The sequence below is a fragment of the Osmerus mordax genome, chromosome 7 (assembly GCF_038355195.1).
Source record: "Osmerus mordax isolate fOsmMor3 chromosome 7, fOsmMor3.pri, whole genome shotgun sequence".
In the NCBI taxonomy this organism is placed as follows: Eukaryota; Metazoa; Chordata; class Actinopteri; order Osmeriformes; family Osmeridae; genus Osmerus; species Osmerus mordax.
The window spans coordinates 8,358,574-8,373,693 of record NC_090056.1 but is presented as its reverse complement, the minus strand read 5'-3'; the positions used below and the strand labels follow the sequence as shown (position 1 = coordinate 8,373,693).

The 15,120-nt window shown below is 43.7% G+C and overlaps 1 protein-coding gene across 1 annotated transcript; it reads left to right on the top strand.

Moving 5' to 3' along the window:
- The first annotated feature begins 2,717 nt into the window (after positions 1 to 2,717).
- On the top strand, positions 2,718 to 14,682 carry LOC136945911 (ankyrin repeat domain-containing protein SOWAHA). Its single transcript, XM_067240035.1, has 12 exons — positions 2,718 to 2,895; positions 4,822 to 4,883; positions 5,212 to 5,583; positions 6,305 to 6,427; positions 8,207 to 8,263; positions 8,612 to 8,713; positions 8,941 to 8,952; positions 10,338 to 10,340; positions 11,781 to 11,867; positions 12,797 to 12,869; positions 13,062 to 13,151; positions 13,303 to 14,682. The coding sequence occupies exons 1-12, from the start codon at positions 2,775 to 2,777 to the stop codon at positions 13,470 to 13,472; spliced, it is 1,272 nt and encodes a 423-aa protein (XP_067096136.1). The 5' UTR covers positions 2,718 to 2,774; the 3' UTR covers positions 13,473 to 14,682.
- Positions 14,683 to 15,120: the final 438 nt, after the last annotated feature.

Here is a 15,120-nt window from a genome sequence, read left to right as displayed (position 1 = left end):
AGGGCAGGACGGCAGGGCAGGACGGCAGGGCAGGGCAGGACGGCAGGGCAGGACGGCAGGGCAGGACGGCAGGGCAGGGCAGGGCAGGACGGCAGGGCAGGGCAGGACGGCAGGGCAGGACGGCAGGGCAGGGCAGGGCAGGACGGCAGGGCAGGACGGCAGGGCAGGACGGCAGGGCAGGACGGCAGGGCAGGACGGCAGGGCAGGGACACAATCTCCTGGCCGTGCCATGACCAAGGTGTATTTACAGGTGATTATATCAGCTAATCTCTGGATTACAGCATGTTGAATCCACACAATACCCTAATCCACATGGAAAAGACAGCACGGGCCCTCTGGGATTTTCATCTTAATCTGATCCAGAATCCATCGGCCCCCACCGTTGTCACATCTGGCCCTCATGGATTTGTTGTTGTAATCCTTGATTTTAGAACAATTTTATAATGCTTTAGTGCTGATATGCTGGAGTTTAATTACTAAAATGCAGCTTTTCTCTTCGAACTACAAAGTAATTACACAACCCTGCTCTATTAGCCTGTGGTAGTTAAGGCTATTGAGGGGGCACCGCTGGTGCAGGTTGTCACATAAGGGATATGAAATATAGAAGTGTTTACAGTCACCGTGGTAGCACATTACAAATGTCCCATTTGCTTGGTGTTGGCATACATTATGAAATGAATCACCATGGCAACGCACACTGCATACACGACAGGACTGTGTCATCCCGTGGGAGGTGCTGTCCTCTCCTATGGCTTTATGATTCATATCTTTCCTTTAGCTCTGTTTAATTTCCATGCCACCTATGGATTTGAGCCTTGTTTCCATGATCTGATGAAATGCATGCTTGTTCTCCGCAATGTACAGTTCATGCAGCTAGGGGCAGCGCGGGGTTACACAGCCTGCTCCCTATGACAGATGTCAAAAAAGCATGCTGTAAAAATGTCCGATTAACACAAAGGGGCACTTTGGTAAATCCTGATTATGGGAGCACTTTCATTTATTAAACTCTGCCAATCCCCTGCACTCTTATGGAGCAGGGATTAAAAATCAGGTAGACACCATTGTCTGCCCAAACAATCCTTCGATAAGCTCTCTCTGCCTCTCAACCTCGGCCCCTGGAGCCTCGACCCAGGCGTGGCCGAGGGCCGGCTGGCTGCCTGAGTGCTTGTAATCTCAGCAGGGTTTATGGGTTGGCTACTGTCACTACAGATCCACATTAATCAACACAATCCCCTTTAGAGGAGCGCGGTGATTGGATTTAGGTTCGTTTTTACAGGTTTGAAAAGAGGGGGAAAAAAAGAGAGTACCGAACAGGGAACTAAAGTGTGTTTACAAGGCTGTGCCGTGAAAAGGCCTGTGGACTAGTGGTGGCCATATGGACTGGATCACCCTGTGAACAGCTGTGTTCTATCAACCACACACTGCTATTAGACACTGAGTGACCTTCCGGTTGTGTGGAGGGCCACAGCATAACATCTGGCCCCTATGGGCCCTCAGCACATGGGGCCCTCGGTGTAATAGGTCACATAGTAGATGGGTGATGTCTGGATCTCCTTGTCACAGGTAAGACTGATTTTGTGAGTTGAAGTTTTAAATGATTTTAATTTGAGTTTCATCCCATTAGGGTTTGCATCTCTGATTAAGTTTTAAAGACATTTGAAAAGTACTCTGCTAGACAACAGTCACTCTTACACAACCTCCCCCTCCTGTCTGCTTCGATGTTGAGTAAAATGTGATTGCCTCTAAATTCCATTCACACAGTGTATTCCAGTAATGGTATAAAGGTGATTAAAATGGTGCCAGATGCTGTCTGACAAATATTTTACATTACAAAGACGTGGCATATGTTAGCAGATCATATTTCTTTATTCGTATGAAAGTTGTCTCAATTGAGAGAGCATAAGGTCCTATTTTACATGACCTGCCGATACCTTCCCTTTATAATGGTATCAGCTCATAAGAAGCTTATTGTCATTTCAATATTGTATTTTTAGGGTGGTAAAACATATGAAATGGAAATCACAAGCATATTTCTTAATTAAATTGAAATTCATTTTAAGAGTAGCTATGCCTACAAGTGGAGAATGACAAGATTAATGGGTAAGTCGAATGCATTTAATATTCAGAACGCATTGACACAATTAATGTGACATTGTGTGTGGTATAATACCTTAACTGACACTGGCCTTAACTGCACTAGGGCTCTAGCAGAATGGGCCCCCACACTGTGGAATAAGCTCCCTGTGGCCCACGCACAGGGCAAATCACTTTCACCAGAGTGAACACAACAACAACAGCTTCATTACACATTTTAGATCATGGATATTTTTGAATGAAACTATTTGTGAGATCCATGTTAAATGTTACTAGTGTTCAAATACATATTGTGCACGATTCATCCCACATGAGAAATAATGATAATATAAAACTGTGTTCTTTGGGACAGGTATTTTACAATGCCTACAATGGTACAGTACATACGTACAATGCTACAATACATAATATATAATTGAGCTTTTGGTTGGTTTCTCTTCAAACTAAAATATGTGAGAATGCTTCTTTTTGACGGTTCTTTCAGGAAGGAAAGGGTTAACAGGAGGAGTCGCAGCAGTGGTCTGGTTTGGGTGGAGTGAAGTTGGACATGTACTATACATTTTTCTTTCCAAATTAGCCTAGGGGACGGCATTATGCCATGGTAATAAGACCATTAAGACTTTCATGGTGACCAACACATAATTTATTTGTGGATACAAAACGTTTACATATTAGGCTAAATGGATGTCAGTGAAGAATCTTTGCTGGATTATTTTTATTCAGCCGGAGGCAAAGTAAAAAATGCAGACCTATTGAAGACATATAAGCCATTTATTGGCCATAGCGACTTGCAATTGCGTGGTAAGTAGCATTCTAATATATCAGAGAATGGACAAATTCTAAACAAAATATAACAGCAACAGTTGTCCAGAGCTCACAAAACTACAGTAGAGAAGACTTGTGAAGGGTGAATTGACGCAAGTCACTGACCGTTCAGTGGATCACCTCGTGCATCACATCTGCCATTCAACCGATCGACACAGATGCTAAATATGGTATCAGAAATCAACTGTCTTTCAGTTTTCAAGCAGCGTGTCGTTTCATTCCATTGTTGTCTACTCGTTTCGAGTAAACCAAACATCTGCTTTAGATTAAAGGTTGTGTAAACAGATGCAATTACACAAGGAATTCTATCATTTCCTCTACGAGGCCAAGTGAAACAGCCTGAATAGTGCCTTACACCGAATCACACCAACCATTGTACAGACAGTTGGAAGAAGACAAACAACAATTGTTTGCCATATTCCCTGAACTGTTTTCAGTTGTGTATTTTATACATTCACATGCGTCTTGATAGGCTATGCATCTTGAGCGCTCACTGAGCTTGCCTAACATGTTAGACCACTTTATAGCCCACTTTATAATATGATTATCCGATGTGACCTTGTGTGACAGTTGTCTGCTCATACTGTACAGATGCTGTATCAGTGGAGCAGTTGTTGACAGAGGTTTAGAAAGCTGCTTTGATATTGTGCCATCTGACAAGGCTCTCCAATCAGGGAAATGATGTCCTCTTACTTAATGGCTGTCACAGCAGCATGTGTTTCCAGCTTCAAGGACATAATTGTGATTGTGGTGTTTTAATTTACTGTAATTTAGGCTGTATTTCTAGGTCTCTGATAGAGTCTATGTTTGTCAGGATAGAGCACTCTTGGAAAATGTGAAAGCACTGATGTGTCAGTTGCTGTGTGTTTTCAATATCTATCTTAGGCTAATGTGTAACTCAACATGTACACTGTGTTACTCACTGGTACGCCCGGAATTCTTTTGTTGATAGATGTAAGTGGCAGCTTCCTTTGGATTTCCTGTTGTGTATGTGTGAACCATGTATCTATCTTCTGCTGAATGTTCTTTCCCCCTGCTGTCAGGAAAAAGGAAAGCGTTCAATTGTCCACCCACACATGCCTTAGCAACATTCTCAAGTGAAATTCTCCAGCGTATATATTGAACAGTCCATGGACACATGGACTGCATTATGTCCATGAAAACACTATTGTCTAGGTATGTAGCCAAGAACACTGGAGAGCTACAGAATATTAAAGGTCAAGGAGAGCTTAGTCAGACACAGAAATATGAACTTCAGTCTGAGATTCACATACTCAAACATTTAAAATGTTGGCAGTGGCTAGCTTCATCTGATAGTGGTCCGGGGTGTAACAGCTATGTTAGCCAACCAACCAATACTTGTTTGGCTCCCACAGGAAAGCCTTGCTGCAAAAATAGAGACACTTTGGGCCTTTGGGGATGAGTGAGTGGTTTTTGGGGGAGTTGGAGGAGGTCTGGTTTCCTCTTTGTCCCTTTCCCAGCGACTGTTTTGGTATGATTGTTTTGCAACCCGAGCTGCGTTTGGTTAGCACTGGAATAGCTGTCCTCCCATCTGCAGCCTCTGGCCCGCCTGGCTCAGGGGGTGGGAGGATTAAGACACAGAACACCTCATCCACCAACATCATCCACCAACCTTCACAGGCCCCACAGCGACTTCTCCAAATAGCCATCATCCTTTCTTCTGTGTTGATTGGAATTAGTCTGTGATTGTATACTGGAGCTTGAGAGCAACTGTTTGAGTGCTTATTTAATCTTTAGATATATCATGTGGTCTTGATGTGAGCTTAGATGTAATTAGAATGATGATCCGAAGGATGTTTGTTTCATTATAATGTCTGTTGAATCCTTGCAAACAAGCCACATGGGGCTATTGAGAAATTAATAAGCCTTCCTTTTCCACAGCTAAATACAGAGAGGAATTTAAACTCATCATTGACAGGATTGCAGTAGTGAAGTCAGAGAACGTAAGTGTGATGAGTGTGTCACTCTGAGGACAGTTTTCTTTGAGATCATGTGAAAATATACTTTGTGCATGTTTCCACAGAAAAAACAGAGATTTTGCAATAATGAGTCTGTCAAGGCATCTGGCTAGGTTTTCCATGAACTCTGTTTCCTTAAAGACATGTGGCCTCATCCCAATCACTGTATACATGAATGTATTTTGTTGTTGTGGATAAACAACTTCATAGTTTCTTTAAGACGTAGTATAAAATAGGGCTCTTCTATTCAATGCCTGTCTGTCTGCTACTGTGTCTGTCTGCATATCTGACCATCTACCATACCCTTTCTCAGGGTGAGAAGTACCTGGTCCTAAAAAAGAAGTACCGACAGCTGTTACAGGAGCGTGATCCAGAGAATCATGGGACAGGGAAGGAGGCTCAAGGGCCAGGCAGCCCAGGCAGCCCAGCCATCCCAGCCAGCCCAGGCAGCCCAGTCAGCCCAGGCATCCCAGCCAGCTCCCCTGCCACAGTGCTCTGGGAGGGGACAATGCTCTCCCCTCTCTCCAGCCCCCAGAAGGACCTCAAGAGCTCGGACTCAGAACTGAAACTGTACCCTCCAAAGTCCCCAGACCAGGGGAGCAGGCAGAGGCCTGCCCAGGTGATGTGGTATGGAGGACCCACCATCACCGTCACAGGGGCCCCTGAACAGGAGCCCACACCGGAGGTGAGATCCCACCATGATAAATGATGAACTCTGAATGTCTACTGTGTGCTCTAGTAGCCTGTAATGTACTCTACCTGACCAGGTTATACAATAATCTGTCTCTGTTTCCTACAGGAAGGGTTAAGGAATCAGAGAATTCAGATTGATTCAGAATATCATAATGATTAAGAATATGAGTTCAGTAGCAATGACTTTGGTAAAAACGTCCCAGAGGTAAATGATAAAAAGTGCAAACAAGACCTTGTTGATAAGGAGGGCAAGCACAGCCTGTATCCCATGTTATAGTCACACTTTACTCAAAGAGTGTAGCAGTTTTAAAGCTTTTGTCAGGGTTTATTTGAGTGGATTCCACTACTAACACACTATGATACTTACACTAAGTGTTTGATAAACTGGCAAAATGGCTTTTACACATATTGTTTATGAAGAGTATTCTTGTTTGTACATGCATAGCTTTAGAATATAATGTACTCTAAGCTGGTGAAGTGTGAAACATGCAGACAAACATTATCTCGAGCCTGAGCAGTATTAGAAAGGAAACAACAGAAACAGTGGTTTCACTCAGCGTGAACTCTAGCTGTGGCAGTTTCTGGATAACACTGCAGTTGGTGAGATTACAGTTGGCTAAACTGATACAGTAAGCAGAAATGGTTACAGTTGACCAAGAGGCTTAAGAGACCCTTTCTGTGTTGTCATATATGGCATTATCTTCCTGTCCCAGGACCAGCCCACAGAGTGGACCACCTCACTGCCCACTGTAAAGGAATCCCCTGCTGTCCAGGTGGAGGAACTCCTAGCACCAAGTCATGGAGAGGATGACCATGAGAAGGATTTAGGGTCCAAGGTAACAGGACAGTCCTCAGCATGATGTACCTTAGCTCATGACTTTGTTCTCTTTTGAGATGCTGAGTTGGCCCAGGAAGCTGTTGGCCATATTTCTTGGAGGATTAGGAGGATTAGGAGACCTAGGTCTGATGAGGTCTGATCAGACTTTCACTGGGGGGAGACCCAGAACACCCTTCCACATCACAGATAATGTGGTGAAGAGTATTAAGAGATTTTAATTTGGTCAGAACCATCTCAAGATTAATGTATATATTATACTCTTAACTTTCTTCTGAGAAATTTCAGGAGTTACATTTAGATGTGATACAGCAAATAACCACAAGGTGGCAGTGTTTAAATTAACTGGATTTGAAACTAATGGCAATTTGCATTTGACTAAAGCCCTTTGTCATTATGGTAAGCAGTAACATGTTTGAACTCATTAGAAAGATAATGATCATTTCTAACCATTAAACAGATTGAGATTCATGCAGAAATATATAGTTTTCTTTGATGGACTAAACAATAGACAGATTAAATATGTTAGAGTAGATTAATATAGCAGCACAATCTGATTAAGTGGGTTGGTTTTAGTCACACGAATGAACACTGTATTTAGGACACTTTGTAAATAACATAGCTCTGATTCCACCTTATGGTAGCACAGCTAACCTGACCATTACACATCTAGGGATTCCTTTGATAAAGAGGAATCTGAAGTCTACATTTCTGTGAAAACACATTTGAATGTCAGAATAACTTAACAGAACGTCATCATGTGCGTGCGGAAAGAACCTTAATAGCCAGAAATGATTCCCTTGTGTACTCCCTGTAACCCTGTGGTTGGCTACACTTCCTGATAGGTCACACAGAAACTACTCTTACTCTGGCTGCTTTTTTCTTGAAGTTTGAGTTTGTGGAAGTATTCATTGCTTAACTTAAGACAAATGGAATGGAAAAAGAGAAAAATGCTGAAAGGGGAACTTGTCAAGATGATTGTGACTGATCAGGATTAAGCCAGTGATTTTCATTTTAAACTTATTTTTTACTGACTTATTTTTGTTTCCAACTCAAAGTGGTCCTATGGACATGTGCCGGTGTGGAATTGGCTGGATAAATATCTTTCCACTTTTTCTGTTAAATGCCCGGAGTGTGACAGTTGGTGTGAGTAACATGAAAGACCTGTGTGTTTTAACACCATGTCCCTCTATGATCTGAAAACAATTAGAAGTCAAGTGCTCCTCAAAGTGCAGGGAAAACTAGTGCCATTTCCCCCACACATTAATCAACCTCTATGACACTTTGGTACATTCAGTCAAATGTGTTCAATATTTTCCAAGCATTTTCGACCCCTTGCAAAAAAGCAAACATATGCTCAGACCTGCAACAGGCAGACGTTTGTGTTGGTTAATTGTCAGGCTCATAGTAATAATTGGTGTGAAACGACACGTCTGCCTCTTCACTAATCTACCTGTCTGTCTGGCAGCCTTTGGTCTCCTTCCCTCACTTCAAGGTGAAATCCGTGTGATCTTTACACTGGTGTGTGTGTGTGAGCCAGGGCCAGATAAGCACATTAGGTTCATTTACATACTACCACAGTCTGTTTCTTAGAGCCCAACTTGAATCTGAACTTTGCCAGTTACTTTTCCAGCACTATTTCAGCCATTTCCTCTGTACTTAATGCACTATTTGTATGTCGCTTTGGATGAAAGTGTCTGCTAAATGAATGACATTTGCATATAAATGTAGCAATGAAGTGATCACAATGTTCCTTTCCATGTGTCTACCTGTCTTCCAGTCAGAGTCTGAGCAGGAAGAGGACTGTATGGGCAGCATGGGCTCCACATCTGTGGCTGTGAGTTGGGTTTCTCATATTGAACCTTCACTTGATCCTGTGGGGCAGAGCGTTAGGGAGCCGTGTTGAACTGTACAAGATCCCTCCACAAAAATGTGTATCTACTCATGTCAACATTTCGACCCGTCTCTTAGTCTTTTTGTCAACACTGTAGTTTTGAGCTGTGAATGATTGTGATATGGCTCATAGGGCTGTAAGAGCATGTGTGTGTGTGTGTGTGTGTGTGTGTGTATAAGTGACTGAAAAGGCTGTTGATGTGGACGTTTTGGATTTAGAAATGTAGCACAATTTGTGTATAAAGCTCTATAGTGTGTGTGTGTGTGTGTTGACTCTCCTACTCTGGTCTAGCTGGAGCCAGTGGAGAAGGAATGGATCTACTCAGCTGCGTGTGGTCGTTCCTCTGACCTGTCTCAGCTCCTTAGACAGGACCCCTCCCTGGCCAACAAAAAGGTACTGGACTCCAACATTGCCTTTCTATATAAGGCTAGGGCCCAGAGTTAAACACTCCACATTTCTGATTAAAGAGTAAAGATAGCTAGCCAAGAGGCTGCCATGTTGGAATGTGCACTGGTGTCTGTCCTGGTGTGGTTTGAGTATCTTGTGATGTATGTTTTGTGAAATACTGCCAGAATACCGCTAATCCTTGGTTCTCTTTTCTTTTGATTTGCCCAAACCAGGATTTCACCTCAGTGAGTACACATCCACTAAGATTCTCTCTGTGTACATCGCCTGTGTGTGTGTGTGTTCCATGTGTGTGGGCCTACATACATGGGCTATGTGATTTTGGACTGATTTAATTTTCTTTTTTACATTAATTTCATTTCTCCCAACTGTGACCCTGGCTGTCTTTCTCAGGGGGTAAGTGAACTGACTATTTATACAGTATGATGTCAAATCTAGTCTGCTTTTTATCTGGAATATCCCCATCCATTGTTCTGCATTCCAGTTTGAGCTTTCCCAATCAACTTTGCCTAACAATGGACAAAGTTGAATTGGAAGTTGGTCCTTTACCAGAAGGATACATGTTGTTTGTATAGAATCAGATGCATCCCAGTTTTTTTTAAGTACTATTACCCGTGAAGCCAACCCTGTATTTTATCTGTATACATTCCAGACAGTCATTTCAGTGTGATTTTCTACGTAATTGTATCCTTAGAAGAAGCTTGTGTAGAAACATCTCGATCATGCATTTCAAAGATCCACTATCAAAAGGATTATGAAAGATAGCTTTTTAGCTCTTGTCCCCCCCTGACAACCCAAATCCTTTCATTTGTCTCCCTGTGCGCTTAAGAGATTTGGCCTCATGTTTGTTGTCCCTCCCCTGTGTCAGAGTTCTCACAGTGTCCTGTGGCAGACCACCTTCTAAGAGCGGCCTAAGCCTTTGCTGTCCCCACCCGGACAAGATAGCACGGCCGCCATTGAAGTGAAGGGAGATGGGGAGATGGAGGGGGATTAAGGAGAGACTCTTAATGCTGCACAAAGACTTCAACCACTTAAAGATAATCTGAAAGTAATAGAGCAGCCTGGGATTAATTGAGGAACAATGTTGGCCGTGTCCTCGGGAAGGTGCTAAATCTCCCTCAGGCAGCTTTGAAGTCCTCTGTAGCCTGCCCTGCCGTGGCAGAGAGAGAGAAGGCTTTGCCCTGGAGAGTCCGGCCTGTCCTTGGACCTAGGCCCAGGAATCAGTTGAGGACAGAACTGTACCTGTGGTTCATATAGACTCAGAGCTAGTGGTTCCTATGAACCCAATCAGAGCTATACCTGTGGTTCATATAGACTCAGAGCTAGTGGTTCCTATGGACTCAATCAGAGCTATACCTGTGGTTCACAAGATAACCCAGAAGTATTCCAGAGTTGGGCCGGGTTATAATGAAACAATCTTGATAATCTGTATAAATCATCCTGAATCACCCTACTCAGACCTAGTACATTGAGTTCATCATTGCATCGAAATGTGTGCCTTCCTCTTTCTCTTATATGTTCTCTCTCTCTCCCTCCCGTCTTTTCCTCCGGTCCCTGTGACATCCCTGTCCACCCCTGCTGTGATGGACTTCCTCCCCTCCCTGTCCGACAGTTTGTAAGTACATCAACCTCTCCCTCCATCGTCCCTCTGTGTCGTCCCTCTGTGTCGTCCCTCTGTGTCGTCCTCTATGCCCAGGAAGGTGTCGGCCACACGTCACTGAGCCTCCTGTTGACCGTCCCTCAGCCCTTTAGCCGCTGCAGCCCTCCACACTGGGAGTGTGCTGCTGGGGACAGAGCTGTCACCCAGCGGCACGGCAGGCAGGGGACGTCCCGGTGGGCTGGGACAGGAGCGAGAGGCGCGAGGAGGCCAGACGCCACATCCTGTCCTGCCTCGTCCGTCACCCTCGCCCACTAGGACAGCCTTCAAACTGCCAGTCAAACAGCCGGCCGGCCAATCTGTCTTCAGCGTTTGACGCGGGGGACAATAGAAATGGAGATACTCCATCCAGACTTCATCTATCACAATCTGTCTCCCAGACGGCCCCAGGTCTGCCCAATTCCCCCGGGGCCCCCACACAGCTCTTACAGTAACGCGCCGCTGTGGGCGCGTGGTTCATAATGTCGTTGATGAAACGTGTTGTGTAGTGATGGCACATGTTCTCTTACTGCTGCTAATGAAGAGGCGCATGGCCCTTGATTGTTTCTGAGGAAGCCAACTTAGGTTCACACACGATTTCTGTGTGTCGAGTCTGTCTCTGATTCCCTGGTTGTACTTCCCCGGTTTACACATCTGCAGCAAAGCGCTTGTGCCTTCACCTGTTGAACAGCCCCTAATTACACAGTCTTAGTAGTCAGAAACAGCCTGACAAGAGTAGCACGGTGGATTATAGCTGCACCCTGTCAAACAGGTGGATGTGATTTGCGTGCGCGCGCGCACGTGTCTTCTGTGCTTGCCGCTCTCTCTTCAAGTCCTGAGTTGTCCTTCAACATGTGTGTGAACGTGTGTGTTGTTCGTGTGTTTGTATGTGTGTGTGTGTGGCAGCCAACCTTGCGCGTGTGTGTTGTTCGTGTGGCGGGGGCTCTGTCTGCGTGACGGCTGCTGTCAGTGGGCTGATGCCTGGGTGGGTCCACCCTTTGCAGGTCACACCAACATCATCAATCTTCCCCCCCAGTGACAGGCATCTACCCCCCTCCCCCCCGCCGTGGGCACAGTGCAGTGTTGTTTTGTAATTAGTCTCCGTTAGATGGCAGGAAACCATCCCTCCATCCCCCATCCCTGCACTCCTCCTGTGCACAGCTGGCTGCTTTGCCCCACATAGCCCATCAAAGATCTTGACCTGCTTTGCTCTGTTTAGACTACTGCTTAGAAGGCGAAAAACGTCTGCCTATTACTGTGTGCCAACAGTACTTGTGCCTGTGGAAGGGGGATTACTTACATTTGATATTAAATCTGGACCTTCAAGGTATGACTATCACCACTGTGTTGAAGAACAGGGAGAAGGGAAACACTAGGGCTCTTCCCTGACACTCTGCCCTCTTCTCTTGTTGGCTCCAGACAGCTCTGCACTGGGCAGCCAAACATGGCAAGGAGGATATGACCACTCTGGTGGCCAATGCAGGGGCTGATGTCAACATCAAGTCTGTGAGTAGACATCTTCTGTGGCTCAAAAGCAGGATCTATTTTGGCATATACACTGGTTAATTAACAGTGTTATCAAAATGGTCTGTCATAGACGAATGCTCACTTGAGAACATTCTGAGAATCATCTTCGAGATAAAAGAACTATTATATTCTACACTTTAAGTCACTAATGCTGGTTTTCTCATCTCTTGCAGTATGTGAGTACCTCTCTTTACACAACCTTTTGGCAAACAGGAAGTGATCTGGTATGTTGAGTTTGTGTCAGTCACTGAGGCAAGTTTGCTTGGACAGTTGTACTAGGGCTGACTGTTGTTTGTGATTATGATGTAATGCATCTTAATGGTTCCTGTGAACCTCCAGCTGTGCAAATGCATTACAGCAGCACTCGTTATAGCACGATGCTGTGTGCCTCTAATAAATCATGTCATGTCATGTTAATTGTTTCCCCAAAACACTGTCACAATGTACCAACTTGCTTTACTCCAAACGTGAACAATTTTAGAGAATTACCAGCAAATTATGTTTTTGTCATTACGCTGTGTTGCCATAACCTCTGCTAATTTGTATATTCTCTCTCCTGGTGTTTTGCTTGGCTGTGTTTGGTCATGGGAAACTCTAGGCGGTAGGTATTAAAGCACTCAAACACTTTTTCACAGTTGACTCCTGACCTTTAGTCCCAGTGAGGATGTCAGAGGTGACGTGCTTGATGTTCAGAAGTCCTAAGAAGGCAGCCTGCTTTGCCTTAAGTGTGAACAAAGTGTCAGAGCATTGAAGGAAAGCTTGTCTGTCAGTACTAAACTTCTCCTTGCAAACAAGAGCGTGTCTTCCCAGAGGAACATTCCTGGATGATTAACGGCCCTGCTGTGTTTTTTGTACTATGACAACCCAGAAGGCCTGCCACCTTTCCTTCACCCGTTTTTGTCTTGTAGGGGTACACACCACTGCATATCGCAGCATTGCATGGCCATCGACACATCTTGGACTTGCTCATTCAATCGTATGGTAAATCATTGTGAAAGTAGCAGTCTTGCATAAGAAGTTTCGCTTTCAAACTCTGCTACAGCTACCTGTGTTTTGGAAACCATGTGATATCTCCATTAGGGTGTCGAAGTGTCAGATCATCAGCGCAGATGTTATATCGTTTCCATTGATGGGTAGTTCCTGCTTGTGAATATCTCCCTCCTGCTCTCCCAGGTGCCAAAGAAAACATCAGAGACTACAGCGGCCATCTTGCCTGCTATTATCTGAACATCAGGGGTTCATCAGAGGGGGACAGTCAACTACGTGAGTATCTGTTCTTTTCAATGCACTTTCTGAGTTATAGGAATATTTGTTCACAGCATTGTGCTTCAGTTTGCTGCTTTGAAAACTGTCAGGACCACTGGGATCATGTGTCTTCTGAATAATAATATTATTGTCCTCCACGGAACTCTAGATTTTCAGACCTGCCAGGCACCAGAAAGGAGGAACAGGAAGCTGGCGTCATTGTTCCAGTCTAAGAAGAAGTGGGGTTCTGCGGAGGAGCTGGCTCCTATAGAAGAGGAGAGGTCAGCATCTCACCAGCTCATGATCCCTGCTTTCAGAACCAGGAAGTTCTCCCGCTAGGGAGGGAACTGGAAACTCTTTTATTAACTCCATCTCTCACTCACAAGACAGCACACACATGCATGGGTACTGATGAAGAAAGGGTTTTGTCCGTCTTTTCATTAACGGAGTGATTAAGTTCAGTTGAGTTCATAATTTATATCAAAGTAAGTATATAAAGTATTATCAAACTACAGATTGGGCGAGAAAACCAGACCTTTGGCAATAAACACAACACCAGGCTTAGGTCTCAATCATGTCTCTCTCAGCTCTGAAGGCCAGAGGATCATCTTATATAGGGCACAAGAATGTAAACATAGATAGTGACAGTCAGGCAGTAATGACGTAACAACAGTCACAGAGAAAGAGATTCACGGCTCCCAGCCTATCACCACTCTAAGGGCAGAGAGAGATCATAGGTGGAGCTCTCCCCGTCGTCATTACAAGGGACGTTTGCCAAGTACTGTCTCCTGACCCCGAACATCTATTCAACCTGACACATACACACAATCTACTTTAATCAATAGCAAACTCACATGAGAACATACTAACTAGTATCCAATGACTTGTTCTATCGATTAGTGAAAGTTCTATTAATTAGTGAATAACGTAAGTACATAGGAAATCCCAATTTCCTCCACAATACTTACACACTTTTCCTTGTATAGTGTAGTGGTTCAGAAAGCTGTTTATTTGCTTATTGGTTGTAATATTATGTTTTGGCTTGTGGCTATTTTGCTGCATGATGCTTTAATCCATAGTTTACTTTTATTTTCAAAGTGACCTGTTTGGATTCTCTTTCACATTGTTTATTTAAGATTTAAAGAAGGCAAATTTAATAAGCAGATATTATGACAGATACAGTCACAAATATTTCAACAATCCTTTAAAGACAAAATCACTGTGTACCAGCCTTTATTTGCATCCCATAGTTGAGGCAAATTGCATGCTAATGCTGGTGAAAATGGCACTAGAACATGTAAGTCTTCTGTCCATCACTTGGTATGGGATTTTAACCCGTAATAATGGGGTTAATTATTTCTGATTACATTTATTTGTATCTGAAACACATTACAGAGTATTAATTTAAGTGTTGGTTCAGTTTATTGCCGTGTCATACAAGCTACAGTTGGGATTGTTTCCTCAGGCTAAATGTATTGCCTCAATTTTACAGTTTGTTTTATGCACTATTTATATGCTGAAGATATTATGATTAAACCATCATTTTATTTGTAACATGAAATACCTGCTATTTCTTTTTTTTTGTTTAACAGTTCAGACACAAATTTCTTCAAACAAACTGGATAAAATATTTTTGGAGGTATAGCGAACTAGTTTATAGAATGTGACTATGTTTTTACTAAACAGGAGTAATCTCACAAGATCACACTTTAACAAGTCCTCAGATCTGCCCAGGTCTGGGTTTTCACACCCGTATTCCTCCATAGCAACTAAAAAAGAAAAGAAATGAAACTTGTAAAAAAGAAGTTTTTTTTTCCTTTCATTGTAATATCCTCACAACTTTTTTAAGCTGCCTTTGATCTAACATCAACCACCTGACTTGTGGGCTGCAGATGGAGTAAATATGAGTCCTGGTTACTCTCCATAAGGCTTTAGACCTTAATTCCAGATTAGCTGAAAAGGGCAGCACTTGCTTTTGGCTCTTGGA